The 24529-nt window shown below is 45.8% G+C and overlaps 1 protein-coding gene across 1 annotated transcript in view; it reads left to right on the top strand.

Moving 5' to 3' along the window:
* The first annotated feature begins 4369 nt into the window (after positions 1-4369).
* TNRC6B (trinucleotide repeat containing adaptor 6B) overlaps positions 4370-24529 on the top strand; it is a 365389-nt gene continuing 345229 nt past the window's right edge. The window contains exon 1 of the mRNA XM_086928366.1: positions 4370-4563. Within this exon, the coding sequence (XP_086784492.1) occupies positions 4554-4563 (10 nt within the window). The 5' untranslated portion in view covers positions 4370-4553. The remainder of the gene's footprint in view (positions 4564-24529) is intronic.

The following is a 24529-nucleotide window of genomic DNA, read 5'->3' as shown; positions in this document are numbered from 1 at the left end:
TACCCCTTCATATGAGTGAGTGTGAGGAGGACATGGGGGCAGAGTTTTGCGTGGCCAGTATCACAGAATAATTCCCAGGTATTACCAAACAACAAGAGTGGCAGAATGCTGTAGAACAATACGTAGTTCTACAAGAGGTGAGCAGAATGGTAAAGGATGGGTGGCCTGAAAAAAAAAATGTATGCAATGAAATAAGAGTCTACTGGGAATTGAGGCACAAACTGTCCTTGGAAGGAGGACTAATATTGAGACAAGGGAAAGTAGTTCCCCCAGAAGCACTAAGACCTAAAATACTATAAATCTGTTACGAGGGTCATTTGGGTATAAACAAAACCAAAAGCAGAATCAAAAGTTGGTATTGATGGCCTGGTTATGGCTTAGCTATCGAAAGGAAAGTAAGAAACTGCATTCAATGTGAGAATTAGGACAAGCCTCAAGTCCCACTCAGGCCGGCATTACATCCCTTGCCCAGTCCAGGTATGCTGTGGGAGAGTGTTGGAATTGACTTAATGGGACCCCTATGGAATAAGGAGGAACAAGTATATATAGTGGTACTCATCGATCACTTCTCCATATGGCCAGAGATAGAGATACTCTGCAAGGCAGACCCAGGAAACATTGTTAGGTTCCTTGACCAAGTTTTCACTAGAGAAGGGTTACCCAAGTTCATAGTAAGCGATAATGGTCCACAGTTCACCTATGACATCTTCGAAAAGTACCTTGCCAGGAATGTTATTACGCTCAAAACCACCTTGTGTACCATCCTGATGGTAATGGGGCAGTGGAACGTTTTAATCGTGTCATCAAGGGTGTCATATAACTGGCCAAAAACAACGGGTTGCATTGGGTCAACAAATTGTCCAAAATAATATGGGCATACAGACTAACCCCTAGTGAGTGCACCACATGCAGTCCATTCGAACTTATGAGAGGGAGAACCCCCATATCCAAAGACAATATTGGGTGGATGGTTTCAGCCAAACGCGTTGATTGGTCTCCACAAAAGGTAAAGGAGAAGTTGTCACAAGCACAGACTAGGGGCTAAGATCAGTACGACCTGAAGCACAAATCTAAACCAATCACCCTTAAGGCAGGTGATTATGTAAGAGTCAAATACAGTGGTTTCATTGAAAAGGGGCTAAGCCACTATACTCAGCCGTTGATTGTTAAGACCATGTTTTGCATTTCAGGCCTTCTCAGCGATGGCAAAGTATGGCATGCGTCTGCCCTTTCAGTGTGCAAGGACAGGGATGGTGAATTAATTGAGGTGGATGAAACTAGTAAACCGCAGGAACAAAGTCCTGCTGTGACAGAGAATCTGGGATATGGTAAAAGAGGTACTGAAGAGTGGTATGATGAATCTGATTCCAATGAAGTCTATGAGCGTACCCAACCCCAGAATCGCAAAATAACGTTCCCCTCCAGTCTCGAGAAGGAATCAACCAACTAGCCTAACGTACAGGTAACGACCAACCAGCTGAATGCACAGGTAACTACACCTGTTGATAGGTCTTTTATAAGACTGTCAGACAAGAAGGTCTATCTCGGAGTCTTAACACAGGCGTACCCAGTACTAGCAGTAGAGGTAGAGTTATTGTTAAACCATGTTGGTATAAGGATTTTGAATGCTACTAATGTGTTACTTTGCACTCTCTTGTATTTGCTTGCCCCACGCCTCTCGTCCTGTCCCCCTACCTCTCCACCCCCTTCCCAGTCATGTCCTCCTTAAGGGAGGAGATGTGTTAAGATGGACCCTTGTTTCTAGATCTTTCCCTTCCCGGCGGGCACCGGTGCCCCTGAGGACACGCAACTTCAACATTATGTATCAGCTGACATTCTGTAGAAGTCGTTGGGGAGTTGACTAGTCTGTGGCCACTGCGATGTCCTCCCTTGCGGTGTGCTGTTATTACTCCAATTAAAGGCAAGTTCAAATTACGCTGACTCGTCTTAATAATAGTCAACCAACCCCTGGCAAGAAGAAGCTGCTATCTGCCTCCCACCATTCAAGTCCGAGGCCACTGAAGTCATCTGTGGCGTACCACAAGGATCCTCACTCAGCCCCACCCTCTTCAACGTATACATGAGCCCCCTCGCGGCCATCGCCCGCCAACACAACCTCAACATCATCTCTTACGCTGATGACACTCAACTAATCCTTTCTCTCACCAATGACCCCAGCACCGCCAAAACTAACCTACACGAAGGAATGAAAGAAGTTGCCGAATGGATGAAACAAAGCCGTCTGAAACTAAACTCAGACAAAACTGAAGTCCTCATCTTAGGTACATCCCCCTCTGCATGGGACGACTCCTGGTGGCCGGAAGCCCTCGGAAAAGCACCCATCCCGACAGACCACGCACGGAACCTAGGCGTCCTCCTGGATTCTTCACTCTCAATGAACAGACAAGTCAGCGCCGTATCCTCTTCCTGCTTCAACATTCTTCGCATGCTCAGAAAAACATTTCGCTGGATCCCCACCGAAACAAGGAAAACAGTCACCCATGCTCTGGTCACTAGCCGACTGGACTACGGAAACACCCTCTACGCAGGCACTACCGCTAAACTCCAGAAAAAACTCCAACGAATCCAAAACGCCTCAGCCAGGATCATATTAGACATCCCACGCAATGAACACATCTCTGGTCACCTTAAAGACCTCCACTGGCTGCCCGTCAATAAGAGGATCACTTTCCGACTGCTAACCCACGCACACAAATCACTCTACGACATCGGACCAGAATGCCTCAACTCACGACTGTCCTTCTACACCCCCTCCCGCCAACTACGTTCTTCCAACCAAGCCCTCGCCACTGTACCCCGCATCAACAAGACCACCATGGGAGGCAGATCCTTCTCATACCTGGCTGCTAAAACATGGTACTCACTCCCCGCTTACCTTCGCCTTACCCAGAACCACCTAGCATTCAGAAAACAACTTAAAACGTGGATATTTGACAAGTAATCCTCCCCCCCTTTCTAAGCGCCTTGAAACCCTCTGGGTATGTAGTGCGCTATATAAATTCTCTGACTTGACTTGACTTGAATCATGCTGCAGTTCGAGAGTGGAATGAGGTGGTCAACAGCAAGCAAATAAGAGGGCTGGGATGCACACAGTACAAGTTCCTACCAGTGATAAAATACAGGGAGAACCGGACACATAACAAGGTCCACACAGTAGATATAATTTAGTACTTCGGGAGAAACTAAATAAGAATAATGTTACTAAATTAACAATAGTATTAGATTTATACAGTTATGAGGAAAAATAAATTGGGTACTTATAAATAAGGCAATGCTTACGTTACTCAGCCTGTTTATAAAGTGGCCTAAGCTCCGACTGGTTACCAGACAGACTATTGCTGTTACTTGTAGTTTAAGTTAGAACTCTTGGTTTTTGTTGTTTCTTTATGTTAAGAAAGGGATATCCAGTTCAAGACGTTGGTTTAAACGAAGTTTATTCTTGAAAGTAAAAGGAGACCACAGGACAGCAGCCTCATGAGAGTCAAGCAGCAACTGCTATGAAGGAGCCGTTGCCTGAAACACTCACACAAAGGCAATTTCTAGAATGTAGATCATGGGCATATTAACAAATAATAACAAGAAGCAGATAAAACACACCATGAATACTTACTGTGAAGCACTACACAAAATAAATACTAACACGAAATACTAACAATGTAGGCATAACACTCTACTGAGACTGTGGTATTTTATTTTTTTATGCGGGCCCTGCTGTAGTGATAAAGCAAATGGAACAATGCAGCTCCAGTCCTGTCACAGAATCCAAAACTTTCAAGCCCAAAGTAGTGATCACGCTTAACCAATCAGCGTGCAGAATATATTTCAGGTCCGTCATTTTGTCCAATAACACCCATTGTGCTAGTCAGTCTTGGGCTACTACCTCCCTCGTCCAATAGGCAACAAATACAGAAGACAACACGTAAGCTGTCTTCCGTAAACATTGCAAACTAGGTCACGTAGATTTGAGGAAAAGAGTTTTTCTGATATCGAGGCTTGAGCCGCAGCTCTGAAGACCCATTTGCCTGTATCCCAGTGACGTCATCGCCCAACAACTTTGCACACGGTGGAGCCCATTGGCGGGAATGTCCTTCCTTCTCTAGTTTGGGAGAAGGCGTCACCAACACTTGCTTCTTGACAGGAAACCCTCATGGCGGCGAATACGAGCTCTGAAAGGCGGGGACAGACAGATTACACGCCCAATCAGCGGAAATGAGAACAGAATAGCCCTGCCATCTACGCAGGGAGGGTGGGCTCGCCGTATATTTTCTTCTGAGTGACTCTGAAACTGACGAATGTCAGCCGGCAACTGAGGAGACGGGCGAGTTTGTTGTCCAATAGGATTCCGTGCTTACTCGAGGGGGCGCCGCAGTGTTGTGGCGGAGGTTGGAGGGGCAGAAAATAAATAATAAAAAAACACAGCCACCGAAAAATCCCCGGAGGTGGAAAACGAGCGTCGGGGATTTTACCTGCAGGGGTCCGTATTATCGACGGATAGGGGAGCCGACCGTGAGGAGGAGAGCCCCTACAGCCGTATGCGTCACGGTATGTACAGCCCCTGTTACCCTGCGCTAGCGTATGTGGTAAATTTAGTGTGGCTATTAGTCGAAAGAGAGGTGACGCTACCCCTGGGCATAGGGGTGTGTACTGTGTTGAGTGGTTTCTACCTTTGCGTTTAGTTTTAGCCGTAGCCTTGAGGTGATTGCTGCGACCGCTGAAACCAGACTCCACGCCCCCTCCACTCCCTGCGCGAAGCAGCAGGTTCGGCTTTTGTCACTGGTGCAAATCTTGGGTGAGCGAGCCCACGGGATCCTTTAACACGGAGGTAAAAAGTAGACCCGCCCACTCTTCTTACTTTTGGTTTGCTGTTTCCAAGGCAGTGTGTAGACTGGCGAGTGTATCCTGGTGATGGGAGTGTTGTTGCAGGTGAGCCACCACCCACCGGAACGCTGTCAGTGATGATGGCGAGGAAACCAGGAAAGGGAGCGTTGATGTATGGGCTGATGTTGACAAATACCATTTCATTCTTTCGTGTGAGTGATTCGTAGCACAGTTGGCCTGTATTGCCTCAAGTGATTGGAGTTACGTCGTTTGCAGGGCACAAGTCCTAAAAAAAGAAGTGTTAAAGGGGGGGGGGGGGGGGGGGGGGGGGGGGGGCGCCTAACCAAGTTGGGCAATATGCAAGTGACATGGCACGTGACCTCACAATGCGTGACATCGCACGTGCATTACAGGAAGTGGCATCACAACCCAACCTCACACATGTTGAGGTCGATCGTAAACGCATTACAATATTTTTAACAAGTGAGATTTTGTGTTGGGTTGTGCATAAAAATGATGCAACCCTGACATAAAATCTGGGCCTCAACATATACATTACATTTTTTAAACCCTGCCACAAAGAAATTTGGCAACAAGGAGTGACGTGGCAATAAATCAGTTCTGCTTAATTGGTTGCAAAGTCTGCATTTTAAAATATGATAGCGTTAAGGCACCTGCTGTAGAGATCTTTGTGTTTCCACCAAAGCTCAGGGAATAAAAATGGTACGCTAACTCTGAAGATTAATGTATTTGCTGGGGATATTTGTGTTTTGTCTAGTCTCTGTTTTGAATCATACAGGGTTATAAGTCTCTCTTCAAGTACATTATGTAACACAGAATAAAGATTTTTATTTTGTGTAAACGGGTAAGTGGGTTACTGCTTTTAACACAGATCCTTTTGTTACTTACAGTTAATAAGTTGTAATCTTTTTTATATAGCACAGCAACCTATGAAGGACGTGTGACTCCTTCACCTTGTAACCCTCACTGGCATATGTAATGCATCCTATCATTTGTTTGCACACACATGATTTATTATCAATGTATAATGTGTATGAGTGATTTAAAGTGCTCGGACACCCTGTGTTGGGATGAGTTGAACTATAGTGCTATAAAAGAAATAAAACAAAATTGTGCTATTTGGATTATTTGTGCAAATACTGAGACAAACTAACAAATCTGACATTTTTACAGCGCATGCATATCTATTTTATATAAAGGGACTGAACAGAATGCCTCTCAAGTACACGTGAAGTGTGTCTTTGTTTCCCTTCCATTGCATTTATGTGTGAGGCTCCGTATAGCTCAGCCAAGATACTCCAACAAAAGGAGGTCTGATGGCCCCTAAACCTCTGACTTTTTTATGGGTTCAGTTGGACTCTGATAACCCCCCTCCCTGCCTGCACATTGCTGCTCGGAAAGAAAGGAGACCATGTGTAGGCCAGGCTGAATGTGTCCTGGTAGATGAAAAGTACACCCGGACAAGTTGAGCACATTTCTGTGTGGTCCAACCTCTTGGCCGAGTAGACAGCGTCCACCCTGTGAAAAGAGTGGTCAGGTGCTGTCTACCCACATGTACTCTCAACTTGTGACCTGGTCGTTTGTTTACATAGGTGTTTGGGTTTGACATAATGTACTCACTAGATGTAATTAGTCTGGTGTCCTTGCAGTGACATAATTAATTAACATGATATAATTGTTCTATTGCACAAGTTGATTCCGTGGTATTGCTTTCCCACATTTTGTTGTTGTGACATCATTGGTAAAGTGACACTGTTGCCGTGGCACATCTTTTGGTTGTGACCTGGGCTTAATCACGAGTCCACATGGGCTGCACCTCTTATGATAGAATTATTCTTAACACTGTGCTTGTTGTGCCATCATGTTCTTAAGTGATGTCATTGCTTTACTGAGATGTGTAGGGGTGGCATCATGGTCTAAAATGATATTATTGACCTGCTGTGTCTTGTAGTTGTAAGGTCATGGGTTTAAGTGATGTGTTGCTTTGCCATGTTTTGTGGTTGTGACTTCATGGCCTAAAGTGAGTTACTACTCCGCAACATTGTCAGGTAGTGACACCAGGGGTTACAGTGATATACTTTGTCTTGTCAGGTGGTAGCCAAGTATTTGCGCTTTCTTGTTGTATGACTTTATTCGATAAAATATATCATAAAAGTGTATACAGATCATACATCTATATTAAAAAAAGTAGCAATATCACATTGTCATACTGTGCAAAAATAGAGAATATAGAAATGCAGTAATTTTTTTTAAAAAACAGTTAAAAACCCATTAAAACATAGATTTTAAAAAGCATTATCACATCAATGGGAGACCTCAAAGAGCATAGGACATTATAAGGGGTCCGTGGTCTACAACTAGTGCGCCTGCCGAAGCTTAGATCTAACTAGCCAGGCACATCCTAGGTATTTAGATGTCCCACACACTATACTGGAAACAGTGGGGTCTGATGTAAGAATGTGCAGTGCCTCCCTATGGTGCTTGGTCCCTAAATTGGAGCACACAGGTTTCAACCATTTCCGTCTCGCCTGGCCATACGCTGGGCAGGCAAAGAGGAAGTGGGTGATGGATTCAGTAGGGGAGGTACAGCCAGGGCAGCCTTCTTCCTTCTAACCCAAGGTTTTCCACCCCACCGTGAAAGTGTTCAGAGGTAGTGTGCCAAGCCTGATTTTCAAGTACAATGCCCTATCTCTTGGGGATTCAATGAGGTCGTCTTGGGGATTCAATGAGGTTTCTTGTTGTGTGACAGTTATAAGATTGGCTAAACTTCCATTGCTATATTATGTGATATTAATAAGGGTAAAAGTGACGCCGTTAATCCTCTGTTTTGTGTTAATGATAGCAGGGGCTAAAGCGAGGTCCATCCTCTGCTCCTCTGTGTGATACTCTGACACTATGGACCAACCTGATGTCCTTGATCTGCTGCTGTGCTTTGTTGTAATCGGTGAAAAACATATTTCTGGTCTGGGGACGTCTTGGGTACAGAGATATTATTTTTCTGGAGCAGACAATCTAATTTTAAAGAGTGTTTATTTGGTTGCCGCAATGTGTGTGTGGTGAGGACATCATGGGCTGAAAGTTTTTTTTTTCTTCTACATTGCACAAATCTATCTCAGTCATGGAATTTCGTATTTATATGTAGCAACAGGAGTAAATGCCCACTAGGCGGGGCTACAGAAATATTTGAGAGGCTTACAATAAAGAGCTTTATAAACTACGTGGTAGGAGAGGGCTGTGAAGGGAATCAGTAGAAGGTTTCGTTTTATATGTAGGAGTAAGATGGCGAAGAGCTTTGCAGCAAATATCTGGTGTGAAGCTGTTGGGTTATATGTTAGAATCCCTAAAGGCTAAATCATTCTTCAGATGTCCATAAATTGGGTGGTGATAATAATCTCTTTACTTATAAAGCGATTTGCAAAAGGGGGTGGTGATGAACAGAGTGTCTGAATTGAGCAGACCACTCTTACCCAGTCCAAAGATCATGGCTTGATCCATCACTGTTATTTATCTCACTGCCCCATCCCAGCTCAGAACCTGGCTATATGCAAATCAGTCTGTCCCTGGCCCAGTGCATCATGGGAACAGGGCAGACTAAACTACCAAGCCAATTCTTTACCAGAAAGGAGACAAGCTACCGGGGACCGGTTTCTGGCATTTCAGCCTCTTCGGCCCGGCTTGCTTGAATCCTGATGGAGCAGTGAGAAAGGGACTCATGTCTGAGTATACCCTGCCACACCTATAGTGGCCAAAATCGATTTGCAAAAGGGGGTGGTGATGAACAGAGTGTCTGAATTGAGCAGACCACTCTTACCCAGTCCAAAGATCATGGCTTGATCCATCACCGTTATTTATCTCACTGCCCCATCCCAGCTCAGAACCTGGCTATATGCAAATCAGTCTGTCCCTGGCCCAGTGCATCATGGGAACAGGGCAGACTAAACTACCAAGCCAATTCTTTACCAGAAAGGAGACAAGCTACCGGGGACCGGTTTCTGGCATTTCAGCCTCTTCGGCCCGGCTTGCTTGAATCCTGATGGAGCAGTGAGAAAGGGACTCATGTCTGAGTATACCCTGCCACACCTATAGTGGCCAAAATCGATTTGCAAAAGGGGGTGGTGATGAACAGAGTGTCTGAATTGAGCAGACCACTCTTACCCAGTCCAAAGATCATGGCTTGATCCATCACCGTTATTTATCTCACTGCCCCATCCCAGCTCAGAACCTGGCTATATGCAAATCAGTCTGTCCCTGGCTCAGTGCATCATGGGAACAGGGCAGACTAAACTACCAAGCCAATTCTTTACCAGAAAGGAGACAAGCTACCGGGGACCGGTTTCTGGCATTTCAGCCTCTTCGGCCCGGCTTGCTTGAATCCTGATGGAGCAGTGAGAAAGGGACTCATGTCTGAGTATACCCTGCCACACCTATAGTGGCCAAAATCGATTTGCAAAAGGGGGTGGTGATGAACAGAGTGTCTGAATTGAGCAGACCACTCTTACCCAGTCCAAAGATCATGGCTTGATCCATCACCGTTATTTATCTCGCTGCCCCATCCCAGCTCAGAACCTGGCTATATGCAAATCAGTCTGTCCCTGGCCCAGTGCATCATGGGAACAGGGCAGACTAAACTACCAAGCCAATTCTTTACCAGAAAGGAGACAAGCTACCGGGGACCGGTTTCTGGCATTTCAGCCTCTTCGGCCCGGCTTGCTTGAATCCTGATGGAGCAGTGAGAAAGGGACTCATGTCTGAGTATACCCTGCCACACCTATAGTGGCCAAAATCGATTTGCAAAAGGGGGTGGTGATGAACAGAGTGTCTGAATTGAGCAGACCACTCTTACCCAGTCCAAAGATCATGGCTTGATCCATCACCGTTATTTATCTCACTGCCCCATCCCAGCTCAGAACCTGGCTATATGCAAATCAGTCTGTCCCTGGCCCAGTGCATCATGGGAACAGGGCATTACTTATAAAGCAGCAAAATCAAGTTACAAAGTCGCCCTCTGTTGCTCCCATTTGGCACATGAAATCATTTTTATACTCTCCTTCAATTAAGACTTATGGTCATTATCTTGTGTTATCTTTTGTCTTTTGGAGCCAGTCTGCAAAGCTTATATTGGGTACTATAAAGTGTGAGCACTTTACAGCCATTATTAAATCCCTTCATTGGTTACATGCGTCCGAATGACTGTAGCCTGCCTCATTAACCCCTTCCATGCTCATGACGGAACGGTTCCGTCATGAGCGTCGGTTGGCCTGTGCTTATGACGGAACCGTTCCGTCATGGTTCCATTGGTTCTTTAGAACCTTCAGCACCGCAGCGGAATTCGCGCAGCACTGAAGGGGTTAACAACGCCTACATCTTGAATCAACCTTCATATTGTGCTGCCAAAGCCAGGCACAAGTCCTAATTAAAATAGTGTTTAACAATGGGGTTACCCAGTACCATGGAGAACCTGAGGACTATATCATTAAACGAACAGTGGTTCTGCCACAACACACTTTACAAAAATTGTTAGGTCTCGCCTCTCAATGCGCAAGCGCATTGAAGAGGCGAGACTATAGCGTCTTAAACAGACTTTACCTAACTGGGCGATTTGGTGCTGTGCCCGTGGCTTTTAGGTCAATGCGCAAGCGCATTGACCTAAAATGCGCGTGCACATTACCAAATCGCCGTCTGTTCCCTCAGCCGCACTCCTCCCACACCTTTGAAGTGAAGCTTAGCTTCACTTCAAAGGCCCCTGCTGCTTTCACACCCTCTCCCCGCTCCGCCCCCTCCCCTGCCCGCCGTGTCGCATTTCTCCTCCCCCCCTCCCCACAGCAATGCCCTCAAGTGTCCGGGAGCCCAGAGTCTTCAAATAGTATGCGCTTCCAGCAGGCTGTTGTTAATTTGAATCTCTGTTGCGAATGTTCTCTCTCCAGGAGTGGTTTTCTATTTCTTAACACTTCATTAGCACATTTTACAAAGTCATTGCTAGCCTTTTTAATTCATGATCCGTAGCGTGACATCCTGAGACACAGTTCTCCATCTCAGTTCCCATGTAGTTATCCTCGTTCTCAATAAATCTACTTAGATTCTGAAGTTTTCTAGTGTAGGATTCGGTCGTCTTTCAGGCCCTATAGTTAATATTTTAGGTCCTCCTTAAGCTCTCTCCTCAATGTGGCCAAGCTATCCAGAAAATCTGCTTTCATGAGTGACATATTTTCCATGGATTTTCCTTGATTGGGCTGGATCTCCAATGAGCTGTGGGTAGATAGAGTAGCAGGAAAGCTCAGCAGGCTTTTCTGGGCGGTCCGCTTTGCGGAACATTTGTTTAACTGGTAATCTTTACTCTGGGAACATATGGTGGGAAGTGCACAATTAAGTGACCACACCAGAGGAGCTTGGACCTTGTATTTTAGCTTTTCTTATTTCAGTGAGAGAATATATTCCCCCTTTTTTCCCTCCCCCATGTTGTGGGCTTCTGTCTAGTAAGTTGGTGCATGTCCTTCAGGGCGCACACAGCCATACGGATCGTCCCCCTGTCTACCTTCAGCATTATCTCCTGATAAGCACTGCGTCTGTCATCGTCTTCTTTTAAAGCAAAGGGGCTATTGTTGGGAGACATCTGCAGACTGTGTCCAGGAAACGGCCTTTTCCCAAAATACACCCGAATAGCGGGCTTCATTTGGACAAACGGGACGGATATTTGCGAAGAGTGTACACATATTTATTTTACACTCCAGGGGAACACTTGTTCTAGTGTGTACTGTGTGCACAGCAAGCCGTTACCTGCGCACACACGCCCACGGACACGCACACAATGGTGCAAACGCGCGCGCACAGACACATACAGAGAAACACACTCGCACGCATATAGACACACTACACACAATAGCACGCACATTCACATTAACGCAGGCACGTGCGAGCACACATACACACGAACATACATGTCGTTTTGCAAAGAGACTCCCACAGATGGTGATAAACACCCGCAGGCACGCATTCACATGGAAACAGTCGCAAACACACAAACACTTCTACAACAGATGTCCCTTCAACCATTTTCTAACAAAGACTGACAGAGACACACAGACCTTCCCAGAATAAATGCACGTGAAGACGGACAGACACGCACCAGGACACACCACACAGACGCACACTGTAGGGGTGTAACAATGTCCTACCACTCACGCCTCCAGGGTCACCAGGTCACGTGCATGTTACCCACCTGTGTGCCACTGCTGTTATGTCAATAATGCCCAGCTCTGCTGATACAAGGCTTCTAGACAATATACACAACCACCCCATCCACCATCACATCCACCACCACCACATTCACCATCACCTCCACATCCACCACGACATCCACCACCCCAGCATCCACCACTGCATCCACCACCACCGCATCCCCACCACATCCACCACATCACCACCACCACATCCACCATCACCTCCACATCCACCATGACATCCACCACATCCGCATCCACCACCACCACCACACCCACCACCACTACATCCACCACATCCACCGCATCCAACACCACATCCACTGCATCCAACACCACATCCACTGCATCCACCACCTCCACCATCACCTCCACATCCACCATGACATCCACTGCCACATCCACCACCATCACATCCACCACCGCCACATCCACCACCACCGCATCCACCACCACCACATCCACCACCACCACCACTACATCCACCACCGCATCCACCACCACAGCCACCATCACATCCACCGCATCCACCACATCCACCGCATCCACCACATCCACCGCATCCACCACCACCATCACCACCCCATCCGCCACCACATCCACATCCACCATCACCTCCACATCCACCATCACCTCCACATCCACCATGACATCCACCGCCACATGCACCACCACATCCACCACCACCACATCCACCACCACTTCCACCAGCACCGCATCCACCACCACCACATCCACTACATCCACCACCACCGCATCCACCATCACTGCATCCACCACCGCATCCACCACCACCACATCCACCATCACCTCCACATCCACCATGACATCCACTGCCACATCCACCACAACCACCACCCCATCCACCACCACCACATCCACCACCACCTCCACATCCACCACCATCACATCCACCACCGCCACATCCACCAGCACCACCACATCCACCACCACTTCCACCACCACCACTTCCACCGCATCCACCACCACCACCGCATCCACCATCACCGCATCCACCACCACCGCATCCACCACCACATCCACCACCACCACCATCACCTCCACATCCACCATCACCTCCACATCCACCATGACATCCACCGCCACATCCGACACCACCACCATCACCTCCATATCCACCATCACCTCCACATCCACCATGACATCCACCGCCACATCCGACACCACCACATCCACCACCACCGCATCCATCACCACCACCGCATCCACCACCACCACCACTCCCACCACCACTACATCCACCACCCCATCCACCACCACCACCACATCCACCATCACCTCCACATCCAACGCCACATTCACCACATCCACCACCACCACCACCTCCACCACCACGCATCCACCACCACCACGCATCCACCACCACCACCCCCACCACTACATCCACCACCACCACCACCACCACCGCATCCACCACCACATCTACCGCATCCACCACCACATCCACCATCACCACCACATCCACCATCACATCCTCCACCACCACCACCACATCCACCACCATCACCTCCACATCCACCATGACATCCACATCCACCACCACCGCATCCACCACCACATCCAATACAACCACCACCCCATCCACCACCACCTCCACATCCACCACCACATCCACCATCACCATCACGTCCACCATCACATCCACCACCACCATCACCTCCACATCCACCATGACATCCACATCCATCACCGCCACATCCACCACCGCCACATCCACCACCACTTCCACCACCACCACCACCACTTCCACCACCACCGCATCCACATCCACCACTTCCACCACCACCTCAACCACCACCTCATCCACCACCGCATCCACCACCACCACATCCACCATACCCACCACCATCACTTCCACCACCACTTTTACCACATCCACAACCACCACCACCACATCCACCACCACTTTTACCACATCCACCACCACTTTTACCACATCCACCACCACTTTTACCACATCCACAACCACCACCACCACATCCACCACCACTTTTACCACATCCACCACCACTTTTACCACATTCACAACCACCACATCCACCACCACTTTTACCACATCCACAACCACCACCACATCCACCACCACTTTTTCCACATCCACAACCACCACCACCACATCCACCACCACTTTTACCACATCCACAACCACCACCACCACATCCACCACCACTTTTACCACATCCACAACCACCACCACCACATCCACCACCACTTTTACCACATCCACAACCACCACCACCACCACATCCACCACCACTTTTACCACATCCACAACCACCACCACCACCACATCCACCACCACTTTCACCACATCCACCACCTCCAAATCCACCACCACATCCACCATCACCACCACCACCACATCCACCACCACCATATCCCCCAGATCCACCACCACCACATCTATATGTGTGTGGCTCTGTGTGTGTTTAGGTGCAAATGCAATGTTCTTGGATTTTCGTCACAATAAAATACACTGAACATAATCTTTACAAAAGTTATTTACAAACGTTTGTTATTGCCATTATAAATTACAATAACTTTTATTTAAGTATTAATTATTTACAAAATTAAAAGCCATTGTTATTTGTAATATCAATACATCTAAGTCACGTAAATACAACACACATTGCATTACAAATGCTATAGGTGTCACATTTGCAAAAGTTAAAACTATTGACATTGTAACTGACAAAGCTATTAATTTTGCTATTTTCAAAACCAACACATAAATAAAAAAGTGTCATTTACAATACCAATAGCTCAAACTCTCCTAATGCGAGACCTATTGCATTTCCAATGCTTGTTTTTTATCCCCTTATACAGTGGGATTACACTGAATGTTAGCAAAGAGATCTGTCTAAACACATTGTCTTCAAAAGGAAGTACACATTTAATCGTATTATTAGAATCACATTTAAACTTTATATGTTCAGGAATCAAATGTTTTTCTTAAGCAAGACATATCCTGTAACAATTTTAAAGAACAGGACATATACACAGAATGAGTGAAATATAAAAAAAATGAAGTGAATTGTACATTAACCACAACGTAATACAATAGATACATGAATTATTTACATGACAGACAATTACATATAGACAGAGCGTGTGAACATAACATAAGTCTCAGGACGACCTATGGTTATATCCCTTATTTGAAATGGTCAAGGTGGGCTAGCGCTTCTAAATGAGCGTCAACTTTTCAACCCTTGTATTATCGTGCAAGTTGAAAGACACCAAATAGGGTCTTCTTCAGGACAAAACAAATATAGCCTGTGTATAACCTTTAAGGTCCCACAAGTGAATCCAAATAGAAGAGAGGATGGCTAATTAATTGCTTCTTCTTAGGGCTCATGAGTAGCTCCCAATGGAGTAGAAACGAAAGCGGGGGAGGGGCAAGAACAATATATCTTTAAAAAGTGACCAAGAAGCGACGCGTTTCGGTGGTCTCACAGGTCCAACCACCTTCTTCAGGCTTTAAAATTGACAATAATCACATCACAGCACTTTCAATATCTCAATCGGGGCTTGTGATATTCTTATATGCGGGGCTTAAAACTCCTGGTCTCCAACCTTACTTGCAAAACTTCTTTCATGTTTTCAATTTCCATGTATGATTAAGTGCGAAGTTACCACCGTCGAATCCACATGGTTCAAAGTTTGACGTAGCTCGCACTTTCAGATAAGCGATGCATATTTTTCAATCACAATTAATCTTTTCTAATCAAGGCATGTGGTGCAACTGTTAGCGGTATGCCTCAGAGTAACTTGTAACCCAGGTTACTGGAATAAATTTGACACCACCACAAACACACAACAGTTTGATTGAAGTGCGACCACTGTACTGAGGAATAGTTTCATTGTCTGCGTATAGTTGATAAATAACAAGGTCTTATTCAATTAGGGTAATGGATCGGCCCCTGCAAGTAAAAGCCGAGAGGACGCTAAGATTCAATAAGGCTCGTTTAACCGTAACTGTAAAATAATGTTCTGACCTCCTGTAGGTCTAAAGCCCCAGAATCGGTGCTGATGCTTGGATTCTTTATGGTGTTATCGTACTGTTGTTTTCAGCATTCTTCTGCAGCCCTCTTGTTGCCAGGAGCAGGCTGACTTTGCTACCCAGCATGTGTGCATGTTTCCATACCTAAGCATTTGCACTCGTCCCAGTGGTCTGCAGCATTGTTCTTCTCTGTTGACTCATCTGCCTGGATGACCAAGTAAGCATGCCCCTGTTGTGCTGGAGTATTGGGTTATATGAACATTTGACAAATACATGTATATAGTTGGTATTGCCTGTGTGTAAAAGTTTAAAAGTTTTGTCTGAGGTAGGGGCTTGAGGTGGACTAAATAATGGTTTAACATTATTGGTGATTGCAAAGAACTCCATAAGATCCCATAGACAGCGCATGCAAAATTCTTTGAATATTTAGTTTGAAGACTTTTTGCTCACCAGTGTGCGCATAGACCGCTTTCATTTGAGTTTAAGGTAAATCGATGCGTTTCTGATGAAAAATAAGTAGCATCCATGGCCGCCACTAGCTTGACACTGCTGTTTGAGAGGCAGTTCAAGAGCTCAAACCCCGGTGAAGAGTAAACATTGTCTGCCTTGGTTGCAGTGTAATGGAGATAGTCCAGAAATATACAAAAGCTAAATATTCATCTGCAATAACTGAGAGTAATTCCATAATCGAGCAGCAGGTACCCTTCAGACACATTGGTCAGTCAAAAGGAGATGTTGAGGAGTCAATGCTAGGTGCTTATTAGTTCTGGAATGTGCATTCACGTTGTATAGCATGAGAATTCAAATATGTGATACTTAAGTATGTTTCACTATATGTATTTTACCATAGTCATTTCAGCTTACCCTCCACATATCTGTAATTCAATGAAGCCTCTTATTGTTGATCTACCTGACTTAGGGTTTTTCAGATGAGTCTCTTTCTGTGTCATACTCTTCTAATGTGTTCTGTTGCCTGGTTTAACCAAAAATAATAGTTGTTTCAGATTTTACATTTCATGTTATGACCTATAAAGAGTTTCTGTACATGAATAAGTAAAATAATTCTTATTTAAATGAATAGATTCAAAGTAGAGTCTAGGGTAGATGTCTTCAATTAGGTTCATCTGCTAGATTCAGAGTCTGAGTATCTTTGGGAACGATGGGTGCACCTGCTAATTAATAACTGATGCAATTCTAGAGTACAGGGCTTTCTTTTATTAAAAATATGTTTACCCCATGAAGTTATGTGTGTTGATAGGCAGTGTTTATGGAGGCTGCAGATTCTTAAAGTGAGGATAAATTGTAATACCTAATAGAATTGTGTGCGTATTGATTACATATCAGTCGGAACCAGTCCATAAAATTGCAGGAAAAATGCTTAACCTCTATATGACACGAGTAGATTTTAATATAGTCTGATATGTTTTTATGGACAAATCTTTTATTATTTTTAAAAGTTAAGTTTTATTGATTTCTTTAGAACACACATAACAAACACAACAAGCCATGTCATGTATCCTCATTACAGCAAACAATACACCTTTAACCTCACTTTACTTCTGCATCTTAATACTTTATCCCACTCTCTTTTCCTGGAACATTTTAGGCTTGTGTATCAGTGTTGTTCAACCTATCTTGATGAGCTTTTAAATAGTTTTGAGTGGTTCCCAAAAGTATTTTGGATTTGAGGCAGCAGGTAATTCTTCTTCATATGTTTTAAGCATGTCTCTGCAATTTACCATGTCCATTATCCAGCGTTTGCCAGTGGAAAATGTTATACTGTACCAGTGCATTGACACTCTTCTTTTTGCTAACAGTAGCTATACCGCACAAAATTTGCGTTTGACCAGTTGCAATCGTTTTAATAGGCCCAACAGACATTTTCGTATTGAACATTCTATGTTACATTTTAGCATGTAGCATAACGTTTTCATGACTTGTTTCCAGTATAATTTAACCATACCACCATGCTAAGTGCAAAAAAATTAGTCCGCCACCCCACACCTTCGGCATATTGCCTTCTCCTGGAGCCCATATTTCTTCAATTTAACGAGTGTGTGGTATGTCTGGTGTAGATATTTGTAGTGTATAATGCGAAGATTCCCGTTTGGGGTTAGTATTTCTGTTAGTGCGCAGCATCATGCCATTCATCTGTGCTTAGAGGAGGTTCCAATAGCGCATTCCATCTCTCTTGCGACTTACTAGTCCCTCTTGCTATATCAGTTTGCATTGCCCTATACAGTTTTGTAACCAAGTGTGTGCTAGTTGAGTCAGTTATTATCATTTGCAATGGTACCAGTGTGGGTGGTTCGTTTAGGAAAGTTGGGTATAGCTTTTTGACGGCTGCTCATAGTCTTATGATATGTGAATTTATACAGCAGCGTTTAGTTGCTTACATGGACTAAATCAATAGCCTTGAGGAATGTACCAGCTTTGTATAGATCTCCCATTGTCGCTAGTCCCACCTGCTGTAGCATTTCCATACTTCCCCCTATCCTGCGTCGTGGAGAGAGATGAGTTTTGTTTTAGTGGCATAGCTGGAGCAGATAATGGTAGTTTGCATGCTAGTTCTCCCATGCGTTGCCATGCTGTGACTGTCCTTTGTATTGTTTTTTTCATTTTTGGTCTCTTCTCGTTGATGCGTCAGTATACTGTTGAGTGGGATAGGGGTTGCATCTCAATCTTCTTCCGCCAAGTGTAGCATATATTGTGGTGGGTGGTACCAGTAGTTCGCATATTGCGCTTGTGCACATAAATAATAAAGCAACAAATCCGGTGTTGCAAATCCGCCTTGCGTGTACGGCAGTGTTAAGGTTTTTCAGGGCTATACGTGCATGCTTTCCAGCCCAGATTAGGTTGGTCATGCCCACTTTTAGTCTATTGAAGACTGGGTCGGTGGGGTGATAGAATATCCATCATCATTTTATTCCTATCTGCCACTATTGCCTTTTGTTTTTAGTTTATCTAATGCCACCCCATAGTTGGCTCTTATTAAGATAGCTAGGTCTTTATGGATCCATATTCCTAAATATTTCACTGGGCCATCCTGCCAGGTTACAGGGAATTCCATGGAGTGTGGTTGTGTGACCTCCATCAACAGGAGCACTGTGGATTTGCTCCAGTTAATTTGTAATCCGGATTGCCTCCCGAATTTAATATATTCTCTTAGCAGTGGTGATAAATTATTTTTAGGGTCGCAAACATATAACACCATATCGTCTGCATACTGGGAAATACTTATAGGGCGTAGACAGAATTTTAGTGCTGTGACAGAATGTTGTTGCCGTATTTGCATGCGAGGGGTTCTAGTGCAATTGCTAAAAGTAAGGGGGATAGAGGACACCCCTGTCTTGTTCCTCTTTGTATTTGTATTTCGTCGGATATGTCTACCTTAATACTTGCTACTGGTTTGGTATACAGGAGCTTTATCCGTTCTACCCGTATACCTGGCATACCTATTCTCTGGAATATCATAAATAAATATGTCCATTCTACCAAATTAAAAGCATTGGCAGCATCCAGTAGTACTGGCGCTGCTTTTATCTGAAGGGTTAGTTGGTTTAGCAGAGCAAATATTGTGCGTATATTGTGCGCGGTGGACCTTGCTGGTAAGAATGGTGATTGGTCTAGCAGTATAATATTTTGCATAAGTGGTTGCAGCCTCGTAGCTATGATTTTAGCCAGTATTTCTGTGTCCGTGTTAATGGACAGCGGCCGGTAGGACTCTCATCTCTCTGGGTTTATGTCTGGTTTTAGTAGTGCAATTAACATTGCTTCTCGTAGTGTTGGTGGTAAGATCTGTTTGTTGTATGCACCCTCATACATTTCTACTAAAAATTGACTTAATGGTTCTGTATATTCCTTTTAGAATTCTCCTGCCATCAGGTCCAAGAGCTTTACCATTAGGCAGTGTTTTGATGGCCTCTTGTACATCTTGTATTGTGATTGGTTGTGATAAATATTCCCTTTGGCCCGCCGACAGGCATGCAAAGGCTATGTCATCGAGTTATTCTGTAATTTCTTGTATTCCGGCTGTGTGACAAGATGCGTAGAGTTTGCCATATGTGTCTTCAAATTCCGCTAGTATTCCTTTAGTGCCATAGTGTGCTACATCGTTAGTATCTGTTATTTTTGATTGCCTGTGTTTTATTTTCAACCCATATTTTTTGTTGGGCGGCCTGATAGTACCTAAAAAGACAAGGCACAAGCCTCTTTTCCCACGGGGGAAGCAAACTCCAGTCCCTGCTTATCCTCAGCCATTTACCTGCCCAAACAATGTGACTCAGTGCCGTCTAAAGGGATGTGTTCACTGCGCTGAAGCGCTCATTGGTGTTTTAGCACAAGCTGTGCTGGAGCGCTGCCTTATGCTTTCATGACTTTGTTTCACGCGCTGGTGCGCTCTATCTTTCATAGTATTTCCGCGCTGGAGCGCTGCATTGTGTCTTAGTGGCCATTGTTCTAGGACCACCTGCCTCACAGCGCTGGAGCGTCTGTGTGAGGCCGGTTCCTCACCTTGTGTTCTTTCCTTTAGTATCTCTGATTACTGCCTACTGAAGTGCTGGGTACCTAGTTTGTTCCTTTACCTAGCATCTCACCCATCGTTATTGGTATAGCATAGGAGCGCTTCTTACGTTTCCTTTCTGACCTTATCCTCACTACCTGTGGGTTTCCTGATTGTGTGAGGACACACATGCATAAGCGCAGGAGCGCTTGTTGTTTTCATTCACATAGCGCAGGTGCGCTACCTTCTTGGCAGATCTTCAGTTTCTTTCCTTTATTGGTAGCAGACAGTCTGATGTCTTCATAGGAGGTAATCGCTGTTCCCACATGAGTGTGTATGTGAGTGGTTGCAGAGCTGCTGTGTGATGGTAACTGGTATTCCCTTGTCTTCCCATCCAGCTGGTACCCCCGGTTCAACTGCTTAGAGGGACGTCCACTACTACCTACCTGACATCATCCTGATCCTTTGAGCTACCATCCTCACTCCCATCTTCACCCTAGTTTATGGTCCGATCTGGAGTAGGGTAGGGTGGGCGTTTGGGCGATAGCTCGTACCGTCTCTGCGAGATCTCTCTGCAAGAAACAGGTACTTGAGGGGAACCTGACAGAAAGTAAGCTGGATTAAAAAAAAGACTCCAAAATGGCAAGTACTCGAATGATGCCACTTTACCTGTTCTCGTGTTGCTGCTGTTGGAGATTCGCTGGCTGACACCCTGTCTTTTTTTCTTCCAGCAACAGGCGCACATTGGATGCTGCTTTGTTTCCAATCCTACGCCTGCTGTTGCTGCTTGAAACAGAAGTGATTTTGCGGGCACTTTTGTAAAAATTGCGGCATTTTTACAAAAGTGCCGATTTCGCTGCAAATCGCGAAATCCTGGAGGGTCTGATAAATGCACACTGGGTAAATTGCACCGGCGAGCAGTCCCTTCTGAGGTGAAAATGGATTTCTGCCACTTTAAGGAGGCAATGCTGTATTTGTTCCTTTCTATGATGTGTACATGACTAAATTGTCAGTAATGATCAATCATTTAAAAAAAAAAAATAGGTTGTGAGTACTCCTTAAACCGACCGTATGAGGTTTTGGTTGGATAAAAAGTATTTCACTGATTTTGTAATCCAACCCCCCCGTCCCTTTCTGTGGAAATCGTCCTTGTTTTACATGTCTGTGTGATCAAAATGGGGACTGTCTGAATTGGACAGGACACTTGGAGGTTACTAGAGGGTGGTTGCCTTCAGGTTCTGCTGTACACTCTGTTTAGTTGGTTTCTTGACAGTTCTTGTCCAAAAATTGTAAAGGGAATGTAATTTCTTCTGTTTTTTAGGTCTCGCCTAGCGTTGCAGCGCATGCGCTGCTCTCTCTGCGAGATCTATTGTCGCCAAGTTGAAGTTGGAAGTGGGGTGGAAGCTCCTCATGCTTTTCATTGGCGCACGTCACACATTATGTTAAACGCTCGCTATTGATTTAAAGTGAGGCTTGTTTTGTACCCTCCTGGTCTCCTTTAGGCCCAGCCCATCCAGACTCGTACATGAGCACGCTCTCCACTCTGCTGACGAGCTTCGGCGCGACACCACAGGCCTGGGCCGCCGTCAAGCAGGAGCCCGAGTGGAGCGACGGTGACCTCTCCTCCTTCTCCCTGTCTCTTTAAAGGCTGTGTCCTGCTGGCGGAGGTGGTGCTCTGCGGCTCATTGTTTTCTCTCCACTGGGCTCCTCTTCCTGTGTCTCCCCTTCTCTGGCTCCTCCTTGCCTGCCCCGCCTCGTTCCCCACTGGTTTCCCCCCTAACCCAGCATCTCCTAGGACTCTACATTTGCAGTGCGCTGTGGCACGTATGGCAATTGCCTGAGATGGGCGGAAAGGGAGTGAGTGCGGGCAAGATCACCAGCAATGTGCAGAAGAAGCTCACTTGAGTGCAAGAGAAGGTGAGGGGCAGGAAGTATGGACGGGGCATGGAGCAGTTGGTGGCAGAGAGGCTGGGGAGAGCGCAGGGGACACCAAACACCCAGTCAGCAGTCCCCCCTCACCCCTTGTACTCTGATCTAATCACACCCTACCCATTTCCCACTACCTTCCGCCATCAGTCTGCTTTGATTTTCCGAGCACCAGGAGTTCGAGAACTGCACTTTCTCTTCCCCAAACACAAGCTCCTTATAGAACGTAGATGAGCATATCACTTTTAAAGTGCATTATTCCTGATCCTCTTGTCCAGACACACATGAGAGAAGTTTAACATGGTTATTATTACAGAGAGGGACGGGCGGTTACACAGACCTAATGACCAGCTGACATACTTGTATATTGTTGGTGTGTGTGACACTGTCGGTGTGTGTGCCTGTCTCTGCGTGCGCACAGTTCTATCACACACTCTTTACAAACAACATGTGGCCTCTGAAGGGGTTTTATAGCGCTTTATGGCTGATTCAGCCGAGCCCATGCAAACCCGGGTGTGGGAAAGGTGAGGGTGACTGTCTCCGGGAAGCTGCTTTTTCTCTTTGGAGACATTAATCTGCTTAATTGAGACACCGGGAAACTAGCTCCAGCTTCAAGCCCAGAGAATTAACGGCCCACATAACACCAAAAACCCACCCAGCAGCCCCCCTCACACCTTCTACTAAGATCTATTCACCTCCTACCCATCTCCGATAACCTCACCTCCCCATCAGTCTGCTTTGATTGAAGGAGCACCAGGAGCATGAGTATGGCACTTTCTCTGCCCCAAACACAAGTTCCTTATAGCGCTTAGTCATTATTCCTGATCTTCGTATGCAGACACACTTGAGCAAAATTTAACATGGTTAACAGGCGGTTACACTGACGTAATGCCCAGCAGGGTTCATAAATCCAAGATTATACAGCGGTTCTATGAAGATTGCAGAGATTGTAGGAATGTATATTGACTGAAATGTGTTTGGAAATCTGCCATCCGACCCAAAGCACCCCGTGCCAGCTGCCCTTTAGGAGGTCATCCCTGCCCACTCCCCCGTTACTCCCCCACCCCTGTGAAGCTCTTCTCTCTAACGGCTATTCATATTCTGTGTAATATCGCTTTTTGAACAAGCTCGCCTGTGATGATGCAAATTGCGCCTGGAGTCACCCCAAGGGCACCTCGTGGCATCACAGGGAGGGAGCTCAGGGTGCCCGGGCCCTTTCTCCTATTGAGCGAGTCTGAAAGCTTCTGTTCGCTTCTGATTTTCCCCTGCCTTCCTTGCACACACCTCTAGCTGTTAGACTCACTCTTCTCTGAACATGCCCAGTCTCATTCTAAAGCCACAGCGTTAAAACACTTTGCCCCATGTTTCCCTTTGCTTTTCTTTCTCCCATGCATTCTGACATCCTTTCTCCCTTGCTTTCTGCCTTCCTTTTTACTATGTACTCAGCCTTTCTTTCTCTTTCCTCATTTTCAGCACGGATAAGTAGCCATTCTAGGGAGCAACATTCAAAGGTATGTCACTGACATATCTCATATTACCGCTGCACAACTTCACACCACACAATTTCTCAAGAAACAATTCCAAACCAACACATCTCTCCCTTACCCTTCCACCAACCCTATCAACTCTCCCCTACACACCCACGGCCCTTCTGATTTCTCCCTCACAATGCCACTACCCCCTTTCATCCCTTCTTCACGCCCCCTATCTCCTCTGTATACTGCCTGCTCACACATGCTAATCTCAGTTTCTTTCCGGTACCTTTTCAAGGTTGCCATCTCTCATCCCCATGCTCTCCTCCTCTTCTTAGGGTGTCTTCTGCGTACGCTGGTCCTCCCTCTTTATGCCTCTGTTGCCTGCTCTCCCCTTCTTTCTCACAATCTTTCTGCTCCTCTGCCTCCAGTTCATTCACCACTTTTTGCACAAACTACCTATCGCTCCCTATCTTCCTTTCTTTCTATTCTATGCAGCTCTCACCCCTATCTTTTCACCATGCCACAC

Source organism: Lissotriton vulgaris, chromosome 1_1 (genome assembly GCF_964263255.1).
Source record: "Lissotriton vulgaris chromosome 1_1, aLisVul1.2, whole genome shotgun sequence".
In the NCBI taxonomy this organism is placed as follows: domain Eukaryota; kingdom Metazoa; phylum Chordata; class Amphibia; order Caudata; family Salamandridae; genus Lissotriton; species Lissotriton vulgaris.
Note: the sequence above shows the minus strand (reverse complement) of the source record. Positions and strands in the feature narration are given on the sequence as shown.